This window comes from Syngnathus floridae, chromosome 10 (genome assembly GCF_059516105.1).
Source record: "Syngnathus floridae isolate MCC-2025c chromosome 10, RoL_Sflo_1.0, whole genome shotgun sequence".
Classification (NCBI taxonomy): domain Eukaryota; kingdom Metazoa; phylum Chordata; class Actinopteri; order Syngnathiformes; family Syngnathidae; genus Syngnathus; species Syngnathus floridae.
In genome coordinates, this window is record NC_142422.1 from 4,898,645 (window position 1) to 4,925,131 (window position 26,487).

The 26,487-nt window shown below is 42.0% G+C and overlaps 2 protein-coding genes across 7 annotated transcripts; one reads left to right on the forward strand and one right to left on the reverse strand.

Annotated features, from left to right (window-relative positions):
• The first annotated feature begins 401 nt into the window (after window positions 1-401).
• Window positions 402-20,153, forward strand: kmt2bb (lysine (K)-specific methyltransferase 2Bb). Of its 4 annotated transcripts, XM_088387563.1 has the most exons (37): window positions 402-780; window positions 2,058-2,136; window positions 2,275-5,778; window positions 5,875-6,056; window positions 6,253-6,372; window positions 6,604-6,790; window positions 7,193-7,433; window positions 7,524-7,591; window positions 7,686-7,937; window positions 8,023-8,123; window positions 8,292-8,417; window positions 8,967-9,080; window positions 9,180-9,326; window positions 9,415-9,507; window positions 9,602-9,719; window positions 9,839-9,952; window positions 10,028-10,212; window positions 10,327-10,425; window positions 10,514-10,624; window positions 10,927-11,003; window positions 11,108-11,328; window positions 11,460-11,563; window positions 11,673-11,810; window positions 11,936-12,094; window positions 12,179-12,296; window positions 12,390-12,468; window positions 12,543-12,703; window positions 12,805-12,966; window positions 13,083-16,047; window positions 16,217-16,317; window positions 16,428-16,565; window positions 16,642-16,894; window positions 16,989-17,096; window positions 17,180-17,263; window positions 17,393-17,522; window positions 17,641-17,919; window positions 18,478-20,153. In XM_088387563.1, the coding sequence occupies exons 1-36, from the start codon at window positions 451-453 to the stop codon at window positions 17,914-17,916; spliced, it is 11,445 nt and encodes a 3,814-aa protein (XP_088243689.1). In that variant the 5' UTR covers window positions 402-450; the 3' UTR covers window positions 17,917-17,919; window positions 18,478-20,153. The 4 variants fall into 4 exon arrangements, with proteins under 4 accessions (XP_088243689.1, XP_088243688.1, XP_088243690.1 ...); XM_088387562.1 differs by having other exon boundaries at window positions 17,641-20,153; XM_088387564.1 differs by having other exon boundaries at window positions 13,086-16,047; window positions 17,641-20,153.
• Window positions 20,145-26,307, reverse strand: zbtb32 (zinc finger and BTB domain containing 32). Of its 3 annotated transcripts, none has more exons than XM_088387572.1 (5): window positions 26,223-26,307; window positions 23,310-24,207; window positions 21,782-21,870; window positions 20,831-20,977; window positions 20,145-20,696 (listed from the first exon to the last, which is right to left on the reverse strand). In XM_088387572.1, coding segments are annotated over exons 1-5 (1,374 nt in total). In that variant the 5' UTR covers window positions 26,224-26,307; the 3' UTR covers window positions 20,145-20,457. The 3 variants fall into 3 exon arrangements, with proteins under 3 accessions (XP_088243698.1, XP_088243700.1, XP_088243699.1); XM_088387574.1 differs by having other exon boundaries at window positions 23,310-24,217; window positions 26,222-26,296; XM_088387573.1 differs by having other exon boundaries at window positions 23,310-24,198; window positions 26,223-26,286.
• Between the last annotated feature and the right edge of the window lie 180 nt (window positions 26,308-26,487).

Sequence of the window (26,487 nt, forward strand, 5' to 3'; positions counted from 1 at the left end):
ATTTTAATCAATTTGTGGATTTATGTTAGGATGGGATTTAGTGGGGGGGCGTTGTTGACTGTGTGTAGATTTTGTTTGCTTTAGCAGACTACATAAAAATATGTAGTGGGTCGGATTTGCGTCTGGGCCTCAAATGTGACACCTGTTGCCTGCATGATCAGTGTTCAGTATTTCATTTCGTGATTTATTACTTGGAATATTGTGTAAATCAACCCCGGTCTGATATTGTTAAGTGTATTTGGTTAGTATTTAATTTATTGGCTGCGTTTGGCGTCTTAGTTCGCAGCAATCGCCACCAGAGGTCAATAAAGCGTAACCTTGTCTATCACGTCCAGTTAAAAACTCAATTTCCCACAAAGCATTGCTCCCACTCCCTCCCATCTCGCGCCTTCCCTCTTGTCTCTCGTCGCTCGAATCTGCTAGCCGTCGGTGTGTGTTGTTGTCGAAGCAATGATGGCGGCAGCGGGATGCGGATCAGCAACCGCGGCTGCCGGAGGAGGCCAAGGTGGAACCGCTACGGCCAGAGGTCGTTTCCCCGGTCGGCCTTGGTCATCTCGTAGTCGTTTGCGCTCCGAGAAGCGCTGGCAACTCGGGCGCTCGGGTTTAGAAGCTGATGATGTGACTTGCGGAGGGCCAAGGCCCGCAAACCTGGTTGTATCGTTAAACGAAGACCAGTCTCACTTGCGCTTACTTGGAATCGAGGCGAGCCACAAGACCCTTGGCCAGGCTGGGTACAGCTCTAGTGGGAGTGAAGAGGTGAGGTCCCAAACCGACTCTGGAGTTAGTATTCTTATTCTTAATTTTTTCTCAACACATTTTAATACAGTTAAATGTGTTCAAATGAGTACTGTCTCCAACTGTGTGTCTATTGGTGCCATGGAGAAATGTCAACATCTCTGTGCGAGGCTAATATGTTAGCCCCCCTCCCCAGCCCCCTCCCTATATGCTAGCATGAAATGCTAACCAATGTTAGCGGAGCTTTTTCGTGACATTTACTGGGTCGTACTGTTCAATACAACCAGAAAGGGTGGAAAGTACCGTAACATAAACGCTCGCGCTGCCATACCCGTTAGACACTTTGTAAATACAACCTCGCTACACCTTCTTCCTAAATATTTAATGAAAGCTAGTGAGTGAATACGCCAATTTGTAAACAGCAAACGCAATTAGCCCTCCAGTAGCCCCGCTCCTTATCGGGCCAAAGTAGCTGGCAGCTAATCGTAGTGAACACAAAGAACGGGAAGGCTAACACCCGTGCCCCGCACAGCAGCTAGTCATGCTGCTAACTACGGTGTTTTAATAACACTCTTGTCTAGTTTTACGTAAAATACCCAGTGTCGCGTGTAACCGTAGTACTACCGTGTAATACGAATGTGTTAAGGACACACCTAATGTGAGTTTAATTCAGTGTACTGTTTAATGTGCTGTTCAGAGGCTACATGTTAGCAAGCACTGACAAGCAGGAACTTTTTTTTAATTTTATGTTGCGGGAGACTTGTTGAGAAATGAATGATTGGTAGAATGACTGATGAAATGTTAACTTTACTTTCTGACTCACACTCAGTTCTTGTCTCACTAAGTTGTACTAATGCAGGTCTTGGAGGGAAACGTAATTCTAAACTCACCTTGCGTTTCAGTTTTGGTACTTCATACCGATTTTATCTACGTGAGCTTAGTTACACTATTGCTTGTTAATTAATTTAAATTGTTTAGCCTAAATGAGTTTACAGGATGTAATCTTTGGTTAGACATTGTAATTGATCAATTAAATTGTTAAAAGTGAATTTAACCTCTCTCGATAACTGTTCTGGAATATTATTTGTATATTAATTGTTAATACTGTCTAATATGAATAAACAGTCAATTAGGGCGTATATTCATTCATCATAATGTCATGTTTTATTTTTGTTAGTTTTATTGTTTTGGTCACTTGCAGTCAATGTTGTATGCGTGTGTTGCTGCGAGTGTGTTTGCGATTTTATTTTGTTGAGTTTGCCTCCACTGGAATGACGTTGAAGTTTTTTTGAATGTGTTAATGATTGTTTTTCTTTTTTAAGGGCGATGACTTCCAAGGTTTTGAAGCTCTCAAGAAAAGCTCTAAAGGAGCTCCATGCTCTCGGCAAAAACCTTCTACAGGTAGAAAACTCTTACTTTTCACATTTTAATCACATGTACCTAATGTGAACTAAACAGAATATATGGGCATGCTGTTTTTTTTCTCAAACATTTCTTTGCACACTGCTGGATATCTAAAATTCATTTTGGTTTCTGTAGGTGATGTCATCACAAAACCTAAACGACAACGTGAGAAGGTAGCACCTATTATGCCAGCTGAGGAGGCAGCTATTTTTCCTCCTGACCACGTTAAAGAAGAACATTTGATGGATGAGAAAGACACAGCATCTTCCAAAACAGAGCCTGCTAAAGGGTCCAGAAAACGTTCTAAAGTTAAGAACATTGCCAGTCAGGAGCTGACCAAAGGTGGAGTGTTGTTGCCAGCACCAAGGATTACAATAAAGTTGGTGGCGAAAAAGAAAATTAAAACAGTCAAGGAACCTCATGAAAAGTCTGTCAAGAAGATGAAGGTGAAAGGAACTGAGGTAACAGTAAAGGAACCTCATGAAAAGTCTGTCAAGAAGATGAAGCTAAAAGAAACTGAGGAGAAGCCCCAAGATGAGAATATTCAGGCTGAAACTATTTCTAGTGCACATGTTAAATTAAAACCCGAACCACCTGAAGAGGTTGCGGACGATCAAGGTGCCGGGACTTTACGTGCCAGAAGACGAGGACGATCTGCTTCAAAAGGGACGCTTGGGAAGCCTGGTGACAATGTTGTGGCTGACGACCAGAAATCAGTGGATCAACCTGACACTGTAAAAGAGACTGCTGAGTCAAAAACAATTGGAAAGCGGTCAAAGCGTAATCAACAAGCCACTCGGCGGAGCAAGAGAGTCTCCAACCCGCCGTCGCAACCTGTCTTGGATGCTGCTGCTTTTGCTGAACCGGAAAATTCAGTAAAAAGTGAAACAATTGTTACCAAGTCAAAGGTGTCCAAAAAATTTGAGCCAAAAGTGGCCATGAGGAGGGGCAGACAGAGACAGAGTAAAAGACAAAAGAAGGGTGTTCCACTCTCAGACAACCCAAGTTCATCATCCACCGCGACTGATCCATTAGCCGTGCAACCCAGCAATAAGTTGCCTTTGAATGAGGAGGGCAGGGTTCCAAGTTTGAAGTTGAGAAAAATGAGGAATCCCAAATATGATGCGCAGTCCAGCGGGAAGACAGCTCGAAAAAAGAAGCGGAAAAAATTCATCTGGACATTGGCATTAGTTAAGTCAGTGAGTAAGGTCCAGCTTGCTGAAGAGACTGTAAAGCCTACAGAGGGTGCTACGGGGACTTCTGAAGTGAATCTGTCCACTCTCAACGACAAGAATATCGACGAGATTTTGATGGAGTCGGAGAAGTCGTTAAAATTGGACAATTGGGCCCCGCAGGAGAGCAGCACAGCAAACACTGAAGAGAAAAATTGCCCAAACAAGGGAGACGAAAAATGCGAGAAAATGTCTGCTTCACAAGTGGAAGTTACAAAGGGTGGAAGTGAAAGCTCTCTTCAAGAAGCCCCTCAGCAGGATTGTGGGAAAGTTGTTCCACCTTTTCAAATCAAAAAACTCTCCTCTCCAGGCAGGCATAAGAAATCCAAGATGTCCTTTTTGGTTCAACAAGTTAGTCCCGTACCTGAAAAAAAGGATGATGCTACTAAAGAGATTGACAAAGTTCAAGAGGCTAAGCCCCCATCTCCGGCGGCGGACGACCAACCAACCAGGACACTACGAAGGAGAACATTAAGCCTTGATTTTCCTCCCAAAAAGTCTGTCATCCGTAAGAGTCCATGGAAGCGACGTTTGCGGATGAGTCCACAGGTTGAAAATGCACCACAAGTGAGTGTTGAAGCACCTGCTCAGGTCTTAACAGAAGAGTCCATCTCACAAGTTCTCCCTGAAAGCTCACAGGAAACAATTCTAAAATCATCGCAAGAATCTTGCGCAGTTCCTGAAATTTTTGAAAAGGAGTCCGCAGAGATCATCGATGCTCCTCCAGCGGAGCCTCTTGAAGCGTCGCCGCACAAGATGGAGAATGAGGCCGAACCGCAAATTAATGAGGCCAAATCCTTGCCAGTGCCTTCTATACCCAAGAGACGTCATGCTAATAAATTAGGGAAAAAGAGGTCTGCTCAAAGGAAAAAAGCTCTCGTACCTAAAGAAAGTGCGGTCAGTACAGAATTGGTGGTTGTCGAATCTGCAAACAATGAGTCCCCACAGAAGGAAGACCAGGCTTTGGAAACAGAAGTAAGTCAGCCCGAGGCAAAAGAAAGCGAGGAGCTGGAGGAAAAACAGGTCACGCAATCCGCCGAGGAAGAGCCCAAGCAGCTCCCCGTTAAAGAGGAAACAGACATTCACTTGATAGATTTTCAGCCGCCATTGAATTTGGAAAGTCAAGCAAGCAATCCAAAAACTTTATGCTTCAAGAAGAAATCCCACAAGAAAGGAAAAAAGAGACGTCGAACCCGAATTGGGCAGCGTCAGAAGCACAAACACAGGAACACAGATGGGAAGTTTGCGCCTCTTAACTTATCCGAAAGAGAAGGAATACTCGAAGAGAGCATTTCTATCCAATCAGATGAAAGCGCCCCAGCCCCTCGTCCTAAACTTGTTGGTGTGCATAAAAAGTACAAAAAGAGACCCTCCGCCATCCAGTTTGACTCCAAAAGGCCGCAACCGGAGTCCATCCTCTCTACGTTAATAGAGATCGGGCTTGACAAAGAGGCCAGTGATTTGAAAGAAGAAGAAACCGACTCACTGGTGGATGGACCACGGACAGATGCAGTTGACGTCCCGTCTGGCAAAACAAAGTTTGTCAAAAACATCAAACACTTCATCATGCCCGTTGTAAGTGCCAGATCCTCTCGAGTGATCAAGACCCCACAAAGGTTTATGGATGACGTCGGAATGTCCAGGTTGCCACGTAGGACCTCCCCCAAAAAAGGTTTGCAACTGGGCTTGCAGATACGCACGGGAAAGAGGCGAGATGAAGAAACGGAGCAAACCATTTCCCCCATCCTACCTGTTGATGAGGAGGACATATTACGAGAAGCTCAGCTCGACCTGGACCTGTTTTCATCTGATGATCTGGATGATACCGCTGATATAACTGCCGGTCTGTTTTCGGACACCAAAAGTGTCAAAATGGAAACGAAGAGCTCACTTGTGAAGGACTCCGGTTTGAAGTGGGATCTGCCTGCAGAGTTGACGGAGGAAATATTCACACTGGACAAAACTCCCGAGGAGCAATGCGAGGATCTATTTTTATCTCCTCCAGTTGAAAAACCCCGAGAAGTCTTTTCTGCCGGCCTTTTGGATGTTCAGAAAAAGACCCCGCCGCTCAAGTTTCACAAGCAAACCGCTCACTTTTATCAAAGACTAAACAAGTTTCACAAAGGTCTTCCCCAATGCAAAAGTTCAACAGATATGGAAAGTAGCAAATCGCTCCAGTCGCCTGTTGATTTAGCTGAAGGACTTGATGATGAGGCCATGAGCATTAGCTTGAGGCAGCGCAACACCGACTCTGCTATGGAAAAATCCAAGCTCAAAATAGAAGACCTAGGCACGCCAGGAGTTGTGAGAAAAGTTTGCATTAAAGCGACAAAGTCCAAGTTGCTTGCCAATCGGGACGGTGAAAAAGAGAATCCGGCAAGGAAGGACGGCATCAAGCTTTCATCAGGTACTGTTAATTACCGATACTGTATTTGATAAACATCTCGTATATTTCTGTATTTCAAATCTATAACGGTATACATGTCGTTTCCTCAACCTATAGCCGAGCTGCAGTCAACAAAGGAGTCGGCCATATGTGAAGATGACCATCCCGCATATTTGGGAAAAGGAGCTTCACAGAGGGCGCGACTTACAGGAGCGAATAAACGAATGTTCAACTTGCTCAGAAAAGCCAAAGTGCAGCTCATGAAGATTGACCAGCAGAAACAGATGAAGTGCTCAGGGGTAAAAGAAAAAATCACACATTTAACATTTCTTCACAATATGCAACCACATTAGTCTAAATACGGCATTATAAATTAAGCAGCACAATCTAGCTGTTTTTATCAATCTGACAATGGTGATTTTCATTTATTAATATTGATTTTCTAAATAATTGAATAAAGCTAACATGGATGCTTTTTTTTTTGTATGTCTGAAGCTGTTATCCGGACCCGCCAGTGTGCGATCGAGAAATTTGACCTCCAAGAGACAAAAGAGGAAGCGGCAAGTGCAGCTTGAGACCGATGTTTCAATCAAGACGGAGCCATCTCAAGGACAAGTAAGTGCGCAAATCAATAAGGCTTGGCGGAGAACAATTGATCCAACTAGATATCTTGCATCTTTCTCCATTATCTGTTGGGTCTCGAGATTACAATGAATTTTCTACCTGGGTTTTGTTTAAAGCTGACATATTGAAGCACACAAATTCTACATGTTTGAGCAACCATTCTATCTGACAGCTCTCTCTCTCATCAGTTGAGCATTCGTTATGTTTTTGTTCATCTTCTAGCTGCAGCTCATCTCACCGCTGTGCCAAGAGTTCCGTCAAGCAGGGGGTCCACGCATCAAGCATGTGTGCCGCGCCGCTTCTGTGGTGCTCGGGCAGCCTCGGGCGTTGGTACCAGATGACATTCCCAGGCTCAGTGCTCTGCCTCTGCACGAAAGAACAGGCATCTCTCCCTCAGCTGTTGCAAAGGGTAGGAATGCCAGATGATGCTCAGAGTCACTTCCCCTTTCTTTTTCCTGGTTATTCATTTGACACACTGTATACCATTTGTTGCCTGGGCTGATTATCTGTGACAGTTTTGGTATTTTCTCTTGACAAATGTCTATTGTCTTGGATGGGGGAAAAAAAAGGCAACATTTTGTGATGTCCTTCACTTGATTAGGCAGTTAAATAGACAATAATAGTCCAAATATAAATGGTGTCTGATTTCTATTAAAAAATAAAAAGCTGCTTAGGTATTAAAATAATCACATTCTAGTTTTGTTCACGTCATACCCTGGAAGTATTGTAATAATAGTCACAATGTTTTAGATCCTTGTCTTTAAGCCGTAAATTGCCTCTTTTGTTTCTCAATTCCGTTCTTGTGTTGCAGATGTCGCAGATGGCTCCCTGTCTGAATCAGATAGTCCCGATTTCTCCGATTCAAAAGTCACCAAGGTCAGGAAGACGTCCTCCGGCTTTGTGAAACGAAAAGGACTTGGACCTTTCGGGTACCGCTCTCGGAGGTGCGGCGTATGCAAGGGTTGCAACCACGAAGATGATTGTGGGAGATGCATCAACTGCCTTGACAAACCGAAGTTTGGTGGTCCTAACACCAAACGACAGTGTTGTGTGTAAGTAGTTAAATATTATAAGCTTTGTCGAAATGTGAATGAGAATTCTTTGCAAAAAAATAACAGATGTGTGCATGCATCCCCAAATAGGTACAAGAGATGTGATCAAATTGAAGAGAGGAAAGCTCGAAGACTCAGTGGAAGATTTGCACCTAAAGGTAAATTCTCACCCGTGTCCTTCATTTCCAAATTCTCAAATACCTTCTTAAAAATGGAGTTAACAAGTTGTGCTTTCTTTCGTTCCTTGTAAAGGTTCAAAACGACGGCGGTTCTCATTCAGTGGAGGACATTCAAGTAATGATGAAGGGATGGAGGGAGTGGCAGACTCGCCTTCTGGCCTCCAGGCAGACAGTAACAGTCCGTCTGTGAGGAAGCAGCCAAAACGTGTCGTAAAACCACGTATCTACTTTGACCTGGTGGACTATGATTCAGATCTGGATGAAAAGGACCTCAGCTCAGCCTCACCAGCCAGAAGGAAGGGCAATGGTCCTCGTATGACTCCTGGTAAAAGTCATTACACTTTACAACGTGGACAAGATTTAGAGTTTGATGCATTAACTTTTCATTTTCAAACTTCTCTCACGTAAAGACTTTGTGTCTGGATTCCTGGGAGATATATCAGATGACGAGATCCGGCATCGGAAATCTAGCTCACATCGTGTGCCATCTGTTCGACGCAAACCTGATAAGGTTAGAAAATCTGAGGTGACCCTTAATCAATTATGTGAACAGTATGAAACAGATCGGAAGTGGGTGTTATCGTCCTTATCTGGTGCGATTCCAAAAAGAGGTTAATGTGTACTTGTACTTCCAGGTTTATGGTTCCCTCTCACGTTTCGAGTTATGTTTGTCTTTCAGGGTTTGTCGTCACAGGCTTCCTTTGAGGAGACGCCACCAAGTGTCCTGGCTGCCTTAGCTAATGGATTTGAGCAGAGGGAAGTTGAGTCTTCAAAACCCACCCATAAAATCCGAGTCAACTTCAAGGTATGTCTTGGGATAGGGTGCGGCTCACAGATTTCATCACAAATGTTAAATCTAGATTAGAAACGGACTCTAGATTTATTTATGCTCTCTCAATCATAAGCAGATGGAGCTGGTGGAGTTGGATAATGTGGATGATGCAAGGGTTTTATTAAATACCGGTTATAAAATGACAAAAAAATTGGCAGTTGTTGGCTTTAGCGATTGAATATTTTTGCATTTCCTACTTTACTAAATTCTATCAAATAATCACATACTCTGATATATTTTTTTTTATTAAACAGCAGTTATGAATACAAAAGAGATATAAAATATTCCACTTAATACCAAGTAATCAATTTGTTTTCTTTTTATATACAGTATAAAGAACAGCTTCTATTTCTTGAATTCACATCGTGCATAGCAGCAAACTCTTTTCCTGTGTGGGCACATTTTTTGTAGGGGAATTTGAAACACAAATTAGTAACTACCCATTCAAGGAAAAGCATTTGTGATGACAGACACGGTTTTGTAAAGTAATGCAAAGTCATTGTGTTATAAATTGCTTTGTAGGAGGACTGTACTTTGGAGAATGTTTGGAACATGGGTGGTTTAAGTATCCTGACCTCTGCACCCAACATGCCACCTCATGTGTGCCTACTTTGTGCCAGTAAAGGGCAGCACGAGGTAATTTTGAAATGTTCTTACACGCGTCTTACATTAAAATATAATGACTACCGTACAGTTACAATGTATTTTTAAACCTTACATGTCTGTCATTTCTAGATGTTGTATTGCCAAGTGTGCTGTGAGCCCTTCCACTGGTTTTGCCTTGAAGAGTCAGAGCGCCCCTCAGTGGAGAATAAGGAAAACTGGTGCTGTCGTCATTGCAAGTTTTGCCATGTTTGTGGAAGGAAAAACAAGCAATCAAAGGTACTTAACACAACTCATGTTTGTTTTTGTTTTTTTATTTATTAAACAAACAAACCTCACTCTTGTTTTTTTAAACATTCTCCCTCAGCCCTTGTTGGAGTGCGAACGATGTCAGAACTGCTATCATGCTTCCTGTCTTGGACCAAATTATCCAAAACAAAACAAGAAAAGGAAAGCTTGGGTGGGTTACTCGTGTTTAAAATGTTTTTAGTCTCGCATGTTTCCTCAAAGCTTTCGGATTGTTTTAACACGTCAATGTGACTGTGTGTTCGTAGGTTTGTATGACATGCATCAGGTGCAAGAGTTGTGGGGTCACACCTGGAAAGAGCTGGGACATCGATTGGAACCACGAGAAAGGACTCTGTCCAGATTGTTCCCAACTCTATGAACAGGGTAAGCTGATGCAGTTTTCCTTGACTGCATACGTGTTATTATCATTAGCAGTAACCTGAATTCCAATGTCATTTTATATTCTCACCTTTATTTGAACTGACTCTGTTTTGTCTCATCAGGTAACTATTGCCCAATCTGCTTCAAGTGCTATGAGGACAATGACTACGACAGTCAGATGATGCAGTGCGGCACATGTAACCACTGGGTACATGCCAAGTGTGAGGATCTAACAGGTAATATTTAGCTTTCGATTTGACAATTTTGACACCTCTGCTAACTTCTTCTGTCTTCCTGTCCACACATTTCAGATGAACTGTATGAGATCCTCTCCAGCTTACCAGAGAGTGTGGTGTATTCGTGTCGGCCATGCAGCGTGACTCAACCCAGTGCCTGGAGAGAACTTCTCTACATCGAGCTCCGATCTGGAGTAGAGAAGGTTCTCGCCTGCTTGCTGTCTTCCACCCTCACCCAGCACCTTGTTACCTGCTCACAGGTTAGACACTCAGCCCTATTTTAATGTGTCATGAAGAAATTTAGAAACTTTGTAAAAATGATTAAAATACAAAACATAAAATACCGTGTGCACATTATGCTACTATTCTACTAGTGTGAAAAGTTGGTGGAACCTGACAGTGGAATCGAAGGACCCGCCTGTGATCTCCGAGCTGTGGGCAAGAAGTTTGACAAAGGCCTTTATACAACGTTGGTGAGTCCAAACACGTATTACTCACGTCAAACATGTTCAAAATTTCTTTGTGGCAAGAAAATATATATTTTTAATTATTTCTTGACAGAAAATGTTCCATGAAGATGTAGTCCAGGTGGTGAGGAAAAGGCTCGAACAAGAAGAAAGCCTTCCAGAAGAGCAAAGACCCACTGCCTTGGCACGCTCATATTATTTAAAGGTATGCATTTTTCTTTTGCAGCATCTGGTGCCCCTCGATAAATGTTTCTTTTAACTCTTGAAGTGTGTTTTCATTCAAATGTTCTGCATCATTAATCAGTTGACATTTTCATTCCAACTCTTTTCGTGATGATAAAATTTGTATTATTGGGCGGTTGTTCGAAATGTTTTTACAGTGTTGTCATAAAACGACACTACGTAAATAACCTTGGGCGCACATTTTGTCGTCAAGATGAGAATGACTGTTGTCTGTGATAAATTTCTGATACATTTGTAACTCCAACTGTTTTTTTTTTTCCTAAGCTGCTTGAAGAGGTCTTCAATTGGTTCAACAGTCAAGACCCAAAAGTTTGGAACTCGTGTACCAAAACACTGCCCATGTGAGTAATGACGCATTGCTTGACTTATAAGTTTATTGCTGGCAAAACGTGTTTGGTCCTAGGTTCAATAATATAATATAATATAATAATGAAATGCACTACAGGGGGATGCTGTCACATGCTGTTCACCCTCCTACCACCGAGCATGTCTATGCCCAGTGGCAGGAGAGGGAAGGGCTCCATTCTCGAACTCCTTTGGAACTCTTGGATGACAATGGAGAAGGTTTAGATGAAAGGAAAGATGAATTGGGTCTTCCAATGGCTGCAGAGCATTCAAGCTGGAACCACTTCAAAGCCAGCATTGCTTTCCGGCACAAATTGAAAGGTAACATTCTGAACACTAGATTGGACGTGAAAAAGAAGTTGCTTGCGTGTGGGCTTTTCAATCTGATTTAAAATGATTTTATGTAATTTGAAGGTGCATCTTTTTACATTTTTATTTTCACATATACGCAGGAAAAAGGGGACGGTTTTCAAAAGCAGATCTGGACACAGGTTGGTCGAAGGATGATGAGAGGCAGTGCTCCTTGTGCCAAAAATACGGAGACCGTAAACCTAACGTAAGAAATGTATTCAACATTAAATATCCAAGACACTAACACCTTTTTGTAAATGTTTGCCTATTTAACAGCAAGATGGAAAGTTGAAAACATTTGTGCTGTTTTTCAGGACGCAGGCAGGTTGTTGTACCTGGGCCAGAATGAGTGGGCACATGTCAACTGTTCTCTGTGGTCAGCTGAAGTGTTTGAAGAGGACAACGGCGCTTTACTGCATGTACACAGTGCTGTCACAAGGGGTCGCTTGATGGTTCGTTGCTATATACATTGCTTTACTTGACCAATGTAAAAGCTCACTGAATAGTTTTTTTTTTAATAACGTCTCCTGCTCCATCAAGTCAAATGTTGTCCCCATCTATCCTCTTTTGCTGCTAGCGATGTGAAAGGTGCAACCAAACAGGCGCCACAGTTGGCTGCTGCCTGACTTCTTGTCAGAGCAACTATCACTTCATGTGTGCCCGCTCCCGACACTGTGTATTCCAGGATGACAAGAAGGTCTACTGTCACAAACATAAGCATCTGATCAGTGGAAAGGTAATGGAGAGGTCCTTTCTAAATATTGGGGTTGGTGTTTTGTTTGAGTTCGATAAGAAACATTTTTTTGTTGGTGTTGTGAAGATGATAAGCGGTCAGGAGTTTGAAGTCAACCGGCGGGTATATGTGGATTTTGAAGGAATCAGCCTCCGCAGAAAGTTCTTAACTGGACTGGAGCCCGAGTTAATCAATGTCATGATTGGTATGGCTTAAGTCACTACTTTTATAACTTTTTGTTATCATACCTACTCCATCCACATTAGTTTCATTCTTTGTATATGTGTTTTCTAATTAGGTTCTCTCCAAATTGATAAACTTGGTGTCCTGTCAGAACTTTCAGCAAACAAAGGAAAATTGTTTCCTGTGGGATTTCAGTAAGTTACCTTCGGTTCTATGCAAAATTGAGATTACTGACACATTTCTTAAAGCTCTTGTTTTCTTTCCTTAGGTGTTCTCGCTGGTACTGGAGCACCATGAATCCACTGCAAAAATGCAAATACACATGCACAGTCCGTGAAGTCCAACCTTTAATACCAGAGAACCCCATTGAGGAGATGCCTGACCAAGGAGACAATCACACCATCGAGCATAACCCCTGTCCGTTACCAGGTATTCGTCTTGTTCTTTTGTAAATATTCTCAATATGATTATCGCAATAGAAGAATGAATTATAACAAAATAGCAATATCTTTTTTTTTTTTTTAAATCAGAATCTGAGGCCCATGTGAGTGATAAATCAGAATCACAGATCCACCCTGAGGAACGCCTTTTCCAATCAACAAAACCAGATCATGGAGCAAAGCCAAAGATTCCCAGCTATCCCCAAACCAGGAGACCAGCTGGAGGAATGTCCCGACCTTTGCCATCCCCAGGTAAAGTGTTGCTTTGTATGAATTTGTTTTATGAGAAATACTTAGCCCTATAAATAAATAAATAGTTGAAGCTTGTCATCGTTTAAGCTATAGATTGGTTTCCGTTTTCTTCCCAGGAGCAATCCCAATAAAACCTCACCATATACTAACAGTAAGTGATCTGGAGGAAACAAGACGAGCTCGACGCCACAACCCCCACACCCAGGCAACAAGCCTACGCAGTAACAAGTCTCCTGCTCCTCTGGGGCCCCCAATGGGATCAGTCTCTCTTCGTGCAGGAAAATCTCTTCCAACTTCCCCACTTTTCTCAAGTGCCACTTCAGACAGCCTGATAAATTCTTCATTGGCCCGCCCAGTCGGGGGCAGAAATGCTTCCTCAGTTCGTTGCCCTGGTAATGCAAAGTCCCATTGTGCCTCAGCTTTCTTTCCTCAGTCTCCCTGGCAGGACAGTGCAGGACCATTTGCATCTCCAAGTCTGTCATTCTCTCCATCCATACAGAATTTACCAAGGACTCGGTTATCTTTTGATCTGAGCCAATCAGATTCTGTTGAAGTGCCACACAACTTCCTGGCATCACCGGAGCCGGAAGATGTTTCTCCCGCAAACGGCACTTCACCTCAGAGGGACTTGGACGAACAGAAAGATGAAGACGAATTTCGGTTTACTTCATATCACAAGGATCCCAACATTACGCTGGGACAAGAGATGAGGACAGAATTGGAAATTGAAGAGACAGTCCTGAATGAAGTTGTGGCTATGAACTGTGGTGGGCAAATTGTGGTAGAAGGTGATGATCAAGAAGAATTTTGGGGTCGAGCCCAAGAGGCACAGAAACGAAAATCCCTTGTTGCCAGTCTGCCACGGTCGGCAGCCTCAGGCAGGAATGACCTCGGCAATACTTCTTCTGATGACGATATGGAACATTACTTTGACTTCTCTCGGACTGTTGTCAGCTGTCCTGGGTCGAAAGAGCGTTCCAAGTCTCCCACGTCCACTACCTCCAGAAACATGGCTCAGTTGGATGGAGTAGATGATGGAACGGAGAGTGATGCAAGTATCTCTCCGAGTGATAATTCTCAGAAAGTTGATTGTTCTGGTAAAAAGATTCCAACCAACAGCCTAACTAACAGCGGTATCCCTGAATCGGAAACATTGACTAAAACCAATACAATTCAGAATCAGAACTTCATAGCGCCATCAAATTTCAAGCACAATGATTCGTCACCCCCTACGAGCTTATCTCAAAATCTTCCAGGATCCTCAAAAGAGATCATGGCCTCTTCTTACAACGTGGAAAAAGCTGTCACAAGTCAAGAACGTGTGTTTCGTACCCTGGAGGGGAACCCTAATTTACTGACAAACCTGGCTGGCAGCTCCTATTCTGAGGACTTGCTAAAGAGTTCCTCTGTAGAATTTGCCTCTGCAGTGCCTACAAATGACTCTGAGCCCCATTTAGAAAATCCGGTTCCTGGACTGGAATGCACACAACTGGAATCCCGACAAGCTGAAGAGTCTAAACATCTGATGTCAAAACCTGACAACAGAAATTTTGCTTCCTCAGCTGAGGCCTGCACTCTGTTAGGTAACCACATCCCAGGCAACTCCATGGCAAATTCCACCAACGATTCCCAACTTACCCCAAAATTGGCACATGTGCAATGTCCTTCTCGAGGACCTTCAGACTCTCCTCAAATGTTTTCCAGTTTACCAGGTGTCACCCAACCCTCTCTCACAAGTATTACACTTCAGCCCGTTAACACATCACAAGACTCAGCCACCTCAACTCCTGTCGGAGACCCGACGCCGACTCTGCAAAATGTTGCACCCCAAACTGAACCGTTATTATCAGGGCCATCTGTCCAAGCAGTAACCTCTGGCAGTATCTCGGTACCTGTGCGCTCAACCCAGGCAATGCCTTTAAGTTTGACAGCTGTCACCATAGTTTCTTCCTCTACTTCAGTATCTTCTCTTTCTCGACTCAGCGTGTCTACTCCACTACCAGCCCAAACCATCACGACCCCAGTGATTTTAAATGGCTATAGCTCTTCAGCCATGCAGAAGGACGCGACATCTGGTCACACAATCTCAATCAATTTTTCCACACCAAGGCCTGCTTTAGAACCTCAGCAGCCTGTGGTATCCCCAGCACTGCCCGGTCATGCCATTCTTACTGTGAAGGAAGTTGGAGGTCCAAATGTGGACCCTACACCCCATGTCTTGTTGGTGAACCGCCTTGGGCAGATTTTTGTCAAGAGCCCAGACAGCAACACATTCCAGCTGCCAAATCCTAATGCTCCATCCTTTAACTGCGTCACTCAGATCGCCAGTCTTTTGCAAAGCAATGCACTGTCCGCTACTCTCGCCGCAGCCGGAAACATGCCTACTCCATCCCCTGGGCCCATCGTAATGTCCACCGCTTCCACGGCAGCCACTCCTGCAGAGCAGACTCCTACCACCATTGCACAGTTGCTTACTCACAATAGCAATGGGGCGTTGTCATCAATTAACGTTAAAAAAGCAAGGAAGAATACCAAAAAGCCCAAAGATGAAACTGCCCCCGAAATGAAAAAAACAAAGAAAAAGAAAGAATCCAGCGGGTCCAAAAAATGCAAGTCCTCCAAGGCCAGCGGACAGAACCCTTTATCGACAAAGAGTTCCGACGTATCTCCTGCAGAGAGCGCCGAAGCAATTATCAACCAAGCAATGGCAAGCAATTACACCCCCAAATGGACCGGGCTTCGAACACTTAGCCCCTCCTCACTGGTTTTGCCTCCTGGCCTACTCATTGAGCCCGAACCTCCAGCACCATGCACCAAAACAGTACCCGCCCCCGCATCCCGCCCTCGCACCCACGTCCGCATGAAGAGAGTGTCTTCGCTTTCCGACCGTATCGTCACAAAGAAGTCTAAAGTGGATTTCCTGGCCTCCGCACCAACAAGCGAGGACGAGTGCAAGCGAGCAAGCGCATCGAGTGTCTCCAGCAGGGCCTCGGGAGTTCGCATCAAGACTCCGACTGTTAAAGGAATATTGAACCTGGATGACTTAAAGCAGGAGCGTCAAAGTGATTCTGAAAGCTCTGGGTAAGAAATGTTTTCTGAATATTAATTTCAACCATGGTACTTTATTTGCATACCGTATTTCCTGGAAACTTGATTGGTCGTATATTGCTCGTTGAGGTATGAGTGACCCTCAGATTCCTCTGTGCCAAATCTTCTGTCATCTATTACATCCGCTTTTGTTTATCTCCAGGTGTGAAGCGTGGGACCATATGTCTCGGGGTGAATATGGCAAGCAGCAAACTTTGGAGCCGGCGGGTCACAGCACCTTTAGTGATTGGAAGAAATACTCTGGTACCTTTCACATTGATATTGATGATCTAATCGCCAAATTAATAGATGAATTGTAACATGTTTGATAAAACCGTGTGATCATTTTTATGATTAAAAATTTGCATTCTTAGGCGCAGCTTCTGCCTCGGATGATGATTCGCAACTCTCTGATGAGGATGACGAGTGTTTGCCAAACAAAGATCAGCCTCACTTGCGATTCCAGATAAGCAGTGATGATGGCTTCAATGTGGAGGCAGACACTATTGAGGGTGAGTCTGACTGATTTGAACCCCATTTCTCGTGAATTCACCCCTAACCTATGCGATTCTCAACTGCCCCCTCTAGTTGCTTGGAAAGCGGTGATAGATGGTGTGCAAGAGGCGCGAGCAATTGCAAAGTTGAGACCTCTGGCTTTCCAGAGGATCACAGGTGCCCGAATGCTCGGTCTGCTCCACGATGCGGTGGTCTTCTTGCTGGAACAACTTGAAGGGGCGCATCGCTGCCAACACCACGCCTTCCGTTTCTTCAAGCAGTTCAGCCAGGAAGATGACCTGCCCGTCAATCCCACTGGCTGTGCCCGCTCCGAATTCTACCTTAGGTGTGTGGATAAAATGCCATTTGCCTTGTTCTTACTTTTTTTTTACCTTAAGAGACAAATATTAATTCAAATCTGAAATGCTTTCTCCCAACAGAAAATCCACATTTGACATGTTCAACTTCCTGGCATCCCAGCATAGGCAGCTTCCTGACATTGGCTCTTATGACGACGAAGAAGATGATGTTCTTTTGAAGTCCACAAGGTCAGGCGGTGTCTTAAACATTTTCCAGTTAGTCCCACCGTATTTCTCAGAATTAAAGCTGACCTAATTCTCTCCTGTCTTAGACGGGCCACGAGCTTGGAGTTGCCAATGGCCATGCGCTTCAGACATTTGGAAAGGACATCAAAAGAGGCTGTCGGCGTCTACAGGTCAGCTCTGACTTTTGAGCAAGTACCGAGACCAGTTTTGATTTATGATCCAAGTTTGTATAGTGAATATTGCTTGATTTGAAGAAAATCACACGTTCCTGAGTAAGGTCAATTGATGTTTTGACGTAGGTCTGCAATCCATGGGCGTGGACTCTTCTGCAAGAGGAACATTGAAGCAGGAGAGATGGTCATCGAATACGCTGGCATTGTCATTCGCTCGGTGCTCACTGACAAAAGAGAGAAGTACTACGACGGCAAGGTGCGTTTCACTTTGTGTGGTGGAGCTCTGACTCGTACCCAGCATAGTTAGGAAACACTGATTTTGGAAAATAAAAACGGGAGATGAGAAAAACGAGTTTGTTGTTCTTTTTTGCCAGGGTATCGGCTGTTACATGTTCCGCATCGACGATTTTGACGTGGTGGATGCGACCATGCACGGCAACGCCGCCCGATTCATCAACCACTCCTGTGAGCCCAACTGCTACTCGCGAGTGATCAACGTGGAGGGCCGCAAGCACATCGTCATCTTTGCTTTGCGCAAGATCTACAGAGGAGAGGAGCTCACCTACGACTACAAGTTCCCCATCGAAGACGCCAGCAACAAGCTCAACTGTAACTGCGGCGCCCGGCGCTGTCGACGTTTCCTCAACTAAGAGGTCTGTCGTCGTTTGAGACTGAGAGATTTGTGTTTACTAGAGAGCCTTAAATTAAGGTGGCACTGGATGGAGCTCCGGCATGTTGAAGGCACTTGGCGCAGAACGCAAATTAGCCACTATTGAGAAATGTTTGCTCTGCGTGCACGGTTTGGAGGAGCGGAAGACGAGGTTGTCCTACACTGATGCGTGTTTGAAGGGTACCCGAGGCTGCCTATTACGACGACTCACGGTTTGATTATTTATAATACAACCGGGGCTTCCGGTTCACTGTGGAATCCCCAGCGACGTTTCTTGGACACACACATCAAGCCTTATCTGTCAAAATTAATGCTGCCAAGTTACAGCTTGGCTTTGAGAGAAGTCTTTTTTTTTTTTTTTCTTTCAATCGTACATCCGCAATTATCTTTGCTCCATCCTGTAGTGAAGGGAATATTAATCCCCCCCCATGTGTGTTGTAGTGAAGTCAGTTCTTTAGCCATATATTCACCCAAACCTTATTTTACGATGTGCACATCTTTTTGTGGACATGTTTTAGTGCTTTTCTTTCCCCTCTTCCAGATGACAACCACGGTGCTAAGCATTGAAGGGTTTTCTCAGGACGAAGATGTCCTGCAGACGAGGATTAGTTTGCTGAGTGTTCACCCCTGCGCAGAATGCATATTTTAAAGAAATGCACTCTCTCGGTACTTAACATCATTGGATAATTCATCATCTTCGCTGTCCTTTTTTTTTTTTTTAGAGTTAAACATTTCAGTGAAATGAGAAGACTTTCTTGATGTACAGTATATGTAGCAACACTACCCAAACCAAAAGGTAAGAGTGATGGATATCAGTTTTTTTTTTAAAAAGAAAAAAAAAATTCCGTTCTACTCTTCAACTATTCCAACAAGACTGTACCGCAGTTGCATATAAATGGCAGCACAAATTTTGCGAAACCCGATACTGTTGATCTGTAAATCAGGGAGCTAATGTAAATTGCCATTGAGTGTGTGTGTGTGCGAGCGTTCCGCTCCCGCAACGGGCTCGTCGTGAACACGGTGCGCACACTTTGCTTCACAACGAGCCGTCGAAAACGAAACCCGGGGGACGATGCACTCGGCACCTAATTTAAGATAGTAAGGAAATGTTGTTCTTAGTGATGTTCAGTACTGTCTTTAATGAGCGTAATTCAATTCACACTGTTTGAAATTAGTCGTGATATTTATTCGCGTTTTGATTTTGACTTTTAATGGTGAACGGTTGTTTTGTATAAACGGTGGTGGGTGTACAGCTCCATTTGTAGTGCCCGTTTTGTTTTGTTTACAAGTGTTGTCCTTTGTTTCACTAATGTACTTGAATTTTTCTGTTGAGGCAATCGAATCATACATAGATGGCTTTTTCTTTTTGGAACCAGGTATTTTAAAGAATATTTTAATTTGATTTCATTTCCATGTTGTGGCATCAAACTGACGGTCATAGAGAATGCCACAAAAGTAAAGCGAGCACTGTTTGCCTCCTTAAACCCACGTCGAGTCAACCCCCATCTTTTATTTCTGTCCCCCCCCCCAAAACATTTTTGAGCAAACTTTATACGTGTGTGTCAACCTTTGTGCCCATTTTGCATGTCCAATCACTGGGATGGAGCCCAGATTGTTAAGTGTCAATCACTTAGCGACAAAAAAAAAAAAAAGACAAAAAAAAAAAGAACAGAGTCACTTCCAACTTATTGCAAGGATTCTACCTCAGCTGTCACGACAGATGTTTGGGAATACTGATGCAAAACCAGAGGCTATCTCTGTTTAAATGTCCGCAGAGTTGGTGGATGCTTTTCGACACTTTGTGTCATTTTAGGTTGAGTGTGTGTGTGTGTGTGTGTAGCGCGTTTGCAATGAAGGCTGCAAAATTGTAATCAAGTGTCTAAAAACAAAAGGTTCCTGACCATCACGCCCAGCATCTGTTCAGAAAGCTATATGTTATATATATATATATATATATATATATAGACAAATCCACACTCACACACACACAAATATACAAAATATATAAATATATATATAGTAGGGTTATTTTAAAGTAAGTGTTAAAGACAAAAATGAGGAAAATTGTGATCTTTAAATTTGTCTTTGTTACCATGTACAAATAAACCCTGAGTTTGTAAATATTTGTATACGTATTTCTAAACCTGTTTAATTTTTCTATGCACTTTTTTATTTATATCATTTTGTTTAAATAAAGATGTCAAGATGTTTCAACAAGTATGTTGTATTTATGTCTATATCAGGGCTCGGCAAACTTTAATGCTGAAGAAGAAAGACAGGTCAGTACGATTCACCGTTGATAAAATCTGTTGGAAGGAAACTACGTTAGTTTACACTTTATTTTCTCGTCCTTTTTGTTTCCACACACTTTATCGATAATCATGCAAATTGAAATGTTACTCAATTTTTCACCCGCTGATTTTGAAAATGAAACCTGGATGTGCCTTTAACTTTTAACAGGTCACCACAGATGAAATCATCTAAATTAGCAGAAGATATAAAAGAGTCCTCTTGGAAAATGTCAGCGTGGACCGATGTGTGACGTGTACAGGTAGGTGCTCCTGATGCTCCAGTCTGGGGGGAAGTCATGCACCGGGTGGCTGCTGATATGTCTCTGCATGGCCACCAGACTACTGCAGAACTCCAAGCATACCGTGCACCGATAAGGGGACGCCCCACCGTGAGTCCGCAAGTGCTTGATTATGGCTGAGAAGTCCCGGGAGCGCTGACCACACAGACGACACTCGAAGGGTTTCTCACCTTTTGAGAGGAAGCCGTAAAAGAGGTGTGTTACTTTCCTATCCTCACCACCACTCATCCTGACCTTTAATCACTTTAGTCCACTGGCCTTTTCACATCAATTAGTATAATTCAACGATACAGTATTTTGTTACCTGTGTGAATTCGGTGATGCGTGTCCAGTTGGTGTTTGAGACTAAACTTCTTGGGACAATGTTGGCACTGGTAGGGTCTCTCTTCTGTCAAGTTTTGGCCATTAAATTGGGATTCACAGTCAAAGACACGACGTGCACAGGCCTCAGCTGAACAGAAAAAGAAAAATTTGAGTCAGCATCATGCCATTGCAGTACGTAGAATTTCCTGCCATTGTTTGAGTGTAGAAGTGATGGAAGGGAAACAATGTGGTTAAGTTAGCAACACACTTTTGCTGTTCATTGGTTAGCCCAGTCTCTATGTCCTCCCAATAGTTCCACTTTATGGCTTTAAGTTGTAATACCACTATTCATCTCTAGATGGCACAATGTTTTAAACTCACTTTGCCCAAAGGATTTTAATATTTCGGACTCCTGCGATGTAAAGTATGTTTAACGTTTAAAATAACTTTTGTCGCAGTGCGTTAATGTTATCCGTCCATGTACTGTATTGACGTTTGTAACTTTTGACGTTATCTCTTGTGAAGCAAGAGCATGATGATCCATTTAGCAGATTTGTGAGATACAAAAGAAAAAAATTCTACAAATACACGCTTGCTGTAACCACAAATGATGAATTGACACAAAAAATAGAGGCCAAGTATATCACCCAGCGATGCCACCGATAATTTGAACAATGTTGCGTGCGTGATCGTGTGTGATGTTGTTTTTGTGCACACACCACACGTGTGCAGGACATACTGTACCGCAGCATTGCTGTTTCTAGTAAACCACATGCTGCACTGAGCTTGCTAAACCACAACTCCCTTCGTTACTTTCCATTGCATATCTCAATGTTAGCGGTCATGTCAAGTGTTGCTTTTGTAAAAGTGTTATATTATCTTTCGCAGCGACTTGAAGTCACTGCTGACCTGTGCTGTTGTGTATTGTACACTAGTGTGTATTGTGTGTTACCTGATGGCAAGGAGGCTGGATCACATCGTAGACATGAGTTGCAGTGCTTGCAATCTTTAGCCATGTTGGTTTTGTGCACGACTGAGCGGCTAAGGAGAAAATGAGTTGTTTATTTTAAGACTTTAAAAATAATACTAAGTAGTTAGATTTTATCACACGCTATCTGACATTGAACGAATAACCGTGCTACTCTTACTAGCAGTACTATATACAATGAATGAGAAGGGCACACTAGTTGAACAACTATAGTGAATATAAAAAGTCTACACACCCCTGTTATAATGCCAGGCTGATAATAACCATTCATACTCTCACTGGATAATTCGAAGCCTTAAATTGACTTTACCGGAAAACTCCACGCAGATAGACAGACTAGAGCCAAGATTTGTACGGCACATATTTAAAACTGATGTGCTAACCAAAAAAAACCTCACAGCATAATTTCTCTTGATATAGTACAATAATTATTGTGCAAAATTTGGGTGAAAAAAAAATATGGGTACAAATTTATTGTAATTTTGAACTCGTGAAAGCCATGAACTAAATAAAAAAAATCAGCCTTGAGATACGTTGTACAATATTTTTTAAAATATAGTACACAGAGAATGCAACAATATGTTTATTATTGTGGTTATAAAATGGCAGATGATTATAAAGTGTAACGCGGCTCGCTGAAGGTGTACCTAATATAGTGGCCTTTGTATGTATGACTTCCTGTAGCCTCAACTGCAGCGTTCAGGCTGGAAGGTGGTTTTGTGTTATGTTGCATCGGAGGGGGAGAAGGATGATCATTCAATAAAACACAGTTAAAAGTTGCTTTTTTTCCACAAATGTCAAAAACCGTTTCACAGAGTATAAAAATTGCTGCCTTTTGCAACAAGGTTTCGGTGAGTGGAAATTTTTGATTTGTGCAAAGGTGGGGAGAAATGTGGGGAAATCCCCAACACACACACATTGTGATCGAACAGGCTGCGCACATTAATTGAAAACAAATTAAGAATCTTCAGTTGGTTTAGAGACATTAGGAAAAAAAAAACTACATTATCGATATCTGTAGAATAGTTTCGTTTAGTTCTTTTTTCACTCTAATAGTAACGCTCTGAAAGTTAATTAGGGGAAATAATGTAAGGCTAGCACAACCCACGGAAAAAGAGACTTATGATTAATAACGTTTTAGGCAAAAAGACATTGAGGAATGTACATGTAAAAAAAATGTCAATTTTTTTCAACTATATAAATAAATAATCTACTCCAATTTATTCACACATTTCCTTGGCATAATTGTTAATCACACACTAATTTATTTTATATATATATATATATAATGTTGCGGTCATAATTATGATCATGTAAAATATATACTGTATAACATTATTGGGTATTGTGTTCACCCCCGACACACACATCTAGATGATACATAACGTTATAGTATGTAATATTTTTATATTATGTACTATATATATTGAATTAAATAATAATTTAATGTCTTGTATGCAGTACTGCTTTTACTACATTAGTGCTGACTTACCTGATCTCAGTGATTTTGTCTGTCCTCTGTCTGGCCTTTATTCTTGTTTCCTGCAAGCCCGCCTTGATGTTCTCAGTGGTGGGGGAGTAAAGATGTTGTCCATAATGCAAGCCTGTTACGATAGAATGCTGAGCGGGGACCTGGAAATGAGGTCCTTGCAGAGGAAAGATTTGGGGTACGGGCAAGGCAAGTGTTGCAGGGGGCTGACGGGGGTGAGCCGTTATGAAGGTGGAGTAATTCTCGGTTATGCGTCTCAGGCTCCTCGTGGAGCTCCACATGTGGCTTGGGATGGTCCAAGCAGAGGAGGACAAGTTGGAGACTGAGCTGGTGATGACAGTGTCTCTACTGAAAGTTGTCAATCTGGACTTTTTTCTTGGCTCTTCTGTGTCTGTCTTTTCCATGATATTGTTTTTAATCAAAGGAGATTCTTTGAGTTTCTCCTCTTCATTGGTCTGTTTATTGAGCTCCTCCTCGTCATCACTTCCACTGGTTACTTCAAGCCTTTGTCCCACCTGTTTGGTCCTGAATGCGTCCAAGTGGCATTGACACTGCTCCTCTAGCAATTGCATTTCCAGAAACTGAGCGGCTAGAAGTAGCTGCTGCAGGTCATCTTCTGACACCACCACACTCTGCATGTAGGCAAAGTCCAGGACCTGCTGGAAGGTTCTTGGTGAGAGTTCATCCAGTGTACAGTGGACCTCTTGGTTTGTCTCCGCATGGGTGAATTTCTGTTCGAGTGGCCTGCTAACACAGGCCAGAACCAGGCGATGAGCCCGAAAAGTTTGGTTCTTCACTGAGATGAGGGCGTCGCACATTGAACCTGAGCGGCGTAAAGCGTTGGCCCGATGCAGGAAATGAAAGTACTGAGTATTGTGGAGTCGAATCATTGCTGAAGTCACTTGTAATATAATGAGCAGTGTGTAAACACAAAGGAACAGAAAATTGTGTTGACATTAATATTTTCATCGTGCATATATATATATATATTTATATATTTTGTAATATATTTATATATTTTGTAATATAATTTTATATATATATAAAATAAGTACTATAATGTATATAATATATTAAATATGATTCTCGGAAAACACATTACCAAATATGGGTTCTTTGATAAGATTTATCCCATTCAAATCTAAACCAACCCTCTTTTTTTTTTTTTTTTGACTTCATAGAATCACAACAGGCTTGTCATGTGCACTTGTCTTACTGGTAGTCATATCTGATATCACGTTTAAGTGGTCGCAACTAGACTTGTGTCTGGTGAGAGAGTCGTGCAGGCTGTAAAGCCACAAAAGTATCTTCAAAATGTTTGAAACAGTGACTAAACACTTTGCTCATAACGAACAATTAACAACATTTGGAGGGCACATCAAATTCAAGTTAGAAGTGGACTTCAGTGATAATTTAATGTTCATGTATTAAAAGAAACCTCCCAATACTGCATCATCCATTGGCTGTGAGCCAAATGAACTTATATGAAGATGCAGCGTGCGATGGGCCAACCCAGTTTCACAGATGTGAAATAAACGTAAATGACATTCAAATGTCACCTTACTGTCATTTCTTGATTACGCAGGGTTTTTAAAAATCTCTCCTGCAGTTTGTCTGTTCGTATTTGTTTGACTAAATTTCTACATATAGGCTTGCTCATCAGCTTTTAATAATAACTCTAATAATAAGCCAGATTTTATATATGATAATAATAATCATCATAATCATATCACAATAACAATAATAATAAGCATCATAATATTAATATTTATATAATTACATTTATTTATTAAATTACATTTATTTAATTAATATTTCTGAATTAAAGGTTAGTTTTAGAAACAGGCGGGTGATTTCTTTGAAACGTCATTGTTGTAAATTACAACGCATGGTAAAATCCGGGTTGAGCAAGCTTTTATTGGCCAAATTTAAAAACAAAGATTAAAAAATAATTTAAAAAAAACTGATATTAGGAAAAATAATTATGACATTTTTCTTGTTTAAAAATACACAGAGAGACACCCAATGACATGTCAAATTAAAATTTGCTGTTGGTCATTGTAATTTTTTAAAGACGCCAGATACAGCAAGTTAATTTCTATTTTATGTTCAGTGCAAACTTTGCACTGCAAAGTAAGCAAAATATTTTTTTTCTCATTCTATAAATGATATCATCATCCATTATCCTCATTAGGGTTGCTGGAAATGACAATTTATTTGTTAAAAATCCTCAAAATTTCCCATACGGTCTTTTCTTTGGCACAGTAGCTTTGTAAAAATTATTCCAACACTAACTCATCTTCAAATTTGATACATGTGCCCTCCAATTTTTTTTTCAGAACTTTAGGTCCAGTGACTACTGCATTGACATGAAATCTTTTACAATGACTTTATTGTTAGGGTCAGGGTCAAATCACTGTTAGCCTTAGCCGCCAATTCAGTTTTCGTCCCCTTTACTCGAAATGTAGGTTATATCATTCTGCCGCAGGAAATAACATAAAACCACAACTGTACATTCTTCTGCGATTCTGCCGACATTGCTCTCTAGATGACACTTACAGTATTTAAAGACTTTAGCTGCAAAGTGCACCATGCTTTGCTGGCACTTTATTGTATTTACGCTCAAAGCACCACTGCACAGTCTAAATAGAGTCTAATAATCATTTTTCAAAAATTGATGATCCTCGACTCTATCGGAGAAGTATTTGTTTGTATTATTAGGGTTCCAATTTGCCGTGCATCACGCTGTTTTTAATATTTGGCCTTCTCTAACAAAACAGTGGCTCCAGTCCCTTAGATATCAGTTGTACCTAATGTTGTGACCTGTGGGAGCATCCATCCATTGACTGGACATGAAGATGATGATCGCTCATCAGACCAGTGTGTGTACAGAAAGGTTAAGGTTGAGACACTTACTTGGTATATATTAGTGAGTATTCTCCCAGGTGGATGATGGACTGTCTTTCATCATGGCAATGATAACTTGTCATTTAGAGAGTTTCCTCTCCGTTCTTGAAGTCCCTCCCCTTCGTCTCTCCCTCATTGGTGCATTCATTGCTACCTTGTTTTTAGCAGCTAATCTATGATCTGACCCCACTCAAAAAAAATCATGTTTGTTAAACTTGGCAGTTTGATCTGAAAGTAGTGAGAGAAGAAATTTGAAAAAAAAATTCTTCCCTCT